Here is a 3,961-nt window from a genome sequence, read left to right as displayed (position 1 = left end):
AATCTCTGCCCTAATAGCAATGAGCAGGGATTTGGTCCAGGGGCCAAGAATGCCAGAGGTCTCCACTGCCATAGGCTCAACCAATACCTTTATCTCTGCCCTAATAGCAATGAGCAGGGATTTGGTCCCGGGGACGAGAATGCTAGAGGTCTCCACTGCCATAGGCTCGACCATAAACCTGTCGGAGAGTGACTGATACCTTAATCTCTGCCCCAGGGGCCGAGAACGCCGGAGGTCTCCACCCCAACAGGCCCAACCATAAACCTGTCTGAGAAGATGTGAAGGTAAGAAAAAGAGAAAGAAGCGAAAACTTACCCGCAGTAATACAGGCACCACCTGTCTCCCATACCTGAGTAGTCCGACGGAGGATAGGTCTGGGATCTTAATTTGGGACATTTGGTAAAAGTCTTCAGAATCCTGAAAACATAACGATAAAATAGTCAATGTAATTACAGTATTACAACTACAACCACACCATGCAATAACAGGCACCACTAAGCTACTACAACCAACACACTATTCTTGCCAGCACTAGTAGCCACACTACTAAATTCTCCACCACTACAGCCACGATTTTCATAGTAGCCATCAACCACCACCATACTAGCACCTACATCACTGCATCTAGTACACCACTACTATGCTGCTGCCACTGATAGCACTACAGCTACTATCACTACCACCTCTACTACATCCACCATACCACTACCCACAACCACCTGCACAACCAAAGCCACTACACCACAACATCTACAACACCACTGATACCTCGACAGCTACTAACACTACTACCTCTACGTCTATCATACCACTACCACACCACTACAGCAACTGCCACTTCACCACAATAGTTACCAACGCCACAATACTAGCACCCACACCACTGCAATGTCACCACTGATATCACTACAGCTACTACTACTACTGCTACATCCATCATACCACTACCACAAAAGTTACCAACATTGTCATACTAGCACTCACACCACTGCATCTACCATACCACTGCTATGCCATCACTGATACACTACCACCTCTACCCCTAACATACCCTTACCACACCATCACCCATACAACTAGAGCCATTGCCACCACACCACAAGTCACCAACACCACCTACACTATTGCAGCCATCACCTAAAGCACTACCCCCACAGCCACCATTCCAATTGTGACCACCACCACCACTCACTAGTACAGCCACCACCATCACCAACACCACCACTCACACGCTACCGCATCCACCATCTCTATCTTATCATAAATACAATAAATTGGTAGATCAACTTACAAAGAGTGCTCCGTTACTACTGTGGTCATGTGATACATATAGGGTCCCACCTTTTGCTGACGGCACCCCAGGGAGGAGTATAGGGACACGCACGTGGGTGGCATTGCCTTGCTGGACGTCGTCTCGATTTAGAATGGCCTTTGGTCTCACACGGACGCCTTTCTCCTTTATGAGATGTAGGAGCTGGAGAGAGAGAGAGAGAGAGAGAGAGAGAGAGAGAGAGAGAGAGAGAGAGAGAGAGAGAGAGAGAGAGAGAGAGAGAGATAGAAAAGAATTAATGGATGGACAGACACACAGACATATGATAGGGTGTTCAGCAAAACCTACTCTTGCAAACATTTCTGCATTATGATTCTGGATAGAGGTGAGGACCAGGCTAGTGTTAGGAACATAAATTGTGACTAAGGTTAGATGGAAGATTTTAATTCAGAACTTTTGAAAACAAGACATTTGTACTACAGAGCCAAAAGCAGTTTCAACCAGGTTGGTATCAAAAGGATTAAAATCATCATGGTGACTTTAACCCTTTTGTTACCATATTTCTGTTGAGATGCTCTGTGTTTCTTTCAATTAATTTTAAATATAGCAAAGAATTTAGTAAAGTAACTTAGTTATCATTAAACTAGTGTTAGGAACATAAATTGTGACTAAGGTTTGGTGGAAGATTTTAATTCAAAACTTATGGAAACAAGACATTAGTAGTACAGAGCCAGAGCTAGTTTTAGCCAGGTTGGTATCAAAAGGGTTAAATAATGTCAATAACTCACCTGTCCAGTGTCATTCCGTCCCCATCCCCAAACCTCTCCATCGCTGTTCAGTGCCACATTGAAGTCTGAGCCACTGTAGACGTGTGAGATGTGGACATCACTGATAGCCGTCACTTGGGTTGGAAATGACTGTTGAAGGGAAAATACAGAGAAAAATACAACTTTAGACGGCGTGTCTATGCATGTGTGTATGTGTGTGTGTGTGTGTGTGCAACAATACCTACTGCATTTGACCCTTTAGCATATAAACTGGTCATATTCGGCCAAAATCATAATCATCATCATCATCGTTTAACGTCCGCTTTCCATGCTAGCATGGGTTGGGCGATTTGACTGAGGACTGGCAAGCCAGAAGGCTACACCAGGCTCCAATCTGTGGTTGGAAAGCAAACTTCTTACCACACAGTCACGCCTGTATATATATTATATATACATATGATCACGTCTGGCTCTTAAAGCCCCATGACCACTACTTCTGGATAAAGGAACCTCATATTACGAGTGAGGGGTGTCAACAGTCCCCTTTCACAATACTTTATGAAATTAGAAGAGGAAGAAACAACAGAAGAGAAGAAGGGGTTTTAGCTTACAATGTTTTGGTAGGATACAAAGCCCAACTGTCCATCAGTATTTCGACCCCAAGTGTATACCACACCGTCTGAAGTAAGCAGGACAAAGTGGTAGCTACCACAGCTGACCTGAAATTAGCAAAAACAAAAAAAAAACACAGTTATAGAAAAGTTATAGTAAAATTTTATACACACACATAGACACAGACACAAATAGATCGTAATGGAAATCAAAGTTGGATATGGAATCTATTAAGAGAAAAGAACAAGTTAAACATGGATAGACAGATGGGTAAGCTAATAGACAGGTATGTAAATAGGTAAGTTAATAGACAGATTGGCAGGTAAACTCACAGGTAGAGAAGTAAACTCACAGGCAGGCAACAAAATTTCACAGACGCGCAACAAAATTTCAGATGGGCAACAAAATTTCACAGACAAGCAACAAAATTTCACAGACGGGCAACAAAATTTCACAGTTAGGCAACAAAATTTCACAGACGGGCAAATAGACAGAAGGGGATTATATGCCCAAGTGATGGGAAGCAGGAGTCTGAATTGAATGCTTGAATCATCAACATCAGTATCATCAACATCGGCATCATCAACACCAGCATCATCAACACCAGCATCAACACTACCAGCATCAACACCACCAGCATTATCATCATCAACACCATCATCATTAACAACAGCAGCATTATCACCATCATTAATACCAGCATCATCATCATCATCATTACCAATAGTATTAACCATTATAAAACAGCCATACCTGAACTATTTTGCCAAGAACGTTAGATGTATCGACCAGCAATGGAGAGAGATAGTCATCGCCGAAACCATCGGCAGCTTCCTGTCCGGGAGCACGACGGCTCATCTGCGCAGCATAGCGGATGATGTTCGGGTGGATACCCCAGCAGTAGACACTGCTATCTTGGGTGACAGCAACCTAAATGAGACAGGGACGAAAAGACAGATGAATTGAAATGACGAGACAAGTTTAGACATTCAATGAAGAACACATAAGACGAAGTGTTTGTGCTTTCAGCTGTTGTGTGTGTGTGTGTGTGTGTGTGTCCAGTGCCATTGCTTGAAAACCAGTGCAGCAAAAGAGAATGATATAATAAGCACCAGACTTTAAAAACAAAAAAAGAGAAATAAGTAGGCGCAGGAGTGGCTGTGTGGTAAGTAGCTTGCTTACCAACCACATGGTCCCGGGTTCAGTCCCACTGCGTGGCACCTTGGGCAAGTGTCTTCTACTATAGCCTCGGGCTGACCAAAGCCTTGTGAGTGGATTTGGTAGACGGAAACTGAAAGAAGCCCGTCGTATA

The 3,961-nt window shown here is 43.5% G+C and overlaps 1 protein-coding gene across 1 annotated transcript in view; it reads right to left on the bottom strand.

Moving 5' to 3' along the window:
* The window catches only part of LOC106869467 (uncharacterized), a 39,926-nt gene that overhangs the window by 10,900 nt on the left and 25,065 nt on the right, over positions 1-3,961 (bottom strand). Inside the window, exons 22-26 of the mRNA XM_052978108.1 lie at positions 3,403-3,579; positions 2,649-2,756; positions 2,059-2,187; positions 1,292-1,474; positions 10-417 (exon numbers count right to left, since the gene is read on the bottom strand). Coding sequence (XP_052834068.1) covers positions 10-417; positions 1,292-1,474; positions 2,059-2,187; positions 2,649-2,756; positions 3,403-3,579 — 1,005 coding nt within the window. The remainder of the gene's footprint in view (positions 1-9; positions 418-1,291; positions 1,475-2,058; positions 2,188-2,648; positions 2,757-3,402; positions 3,580-3,961) is intronic.

This window comes from Octopus bimaculoides, chromosome 30 (genome assembly GCF_001194135.2).
Source record: "Octopus bimaculoides isolate UCB-OBI-ISO-001 chromosome 30, ASM119413v2, whole genome shotgun sequence".
In the NCBI taxonomy this organism is placed as follows: Eukaryota; Metazoa; Mollusca; class Cephalopoda; order Octopoda; family Octopodidae; genus Octopus; species Octopus bimaculoides.
This window is presented reverse-complemented; position numbering and strand designations above follow the sequence as displayed.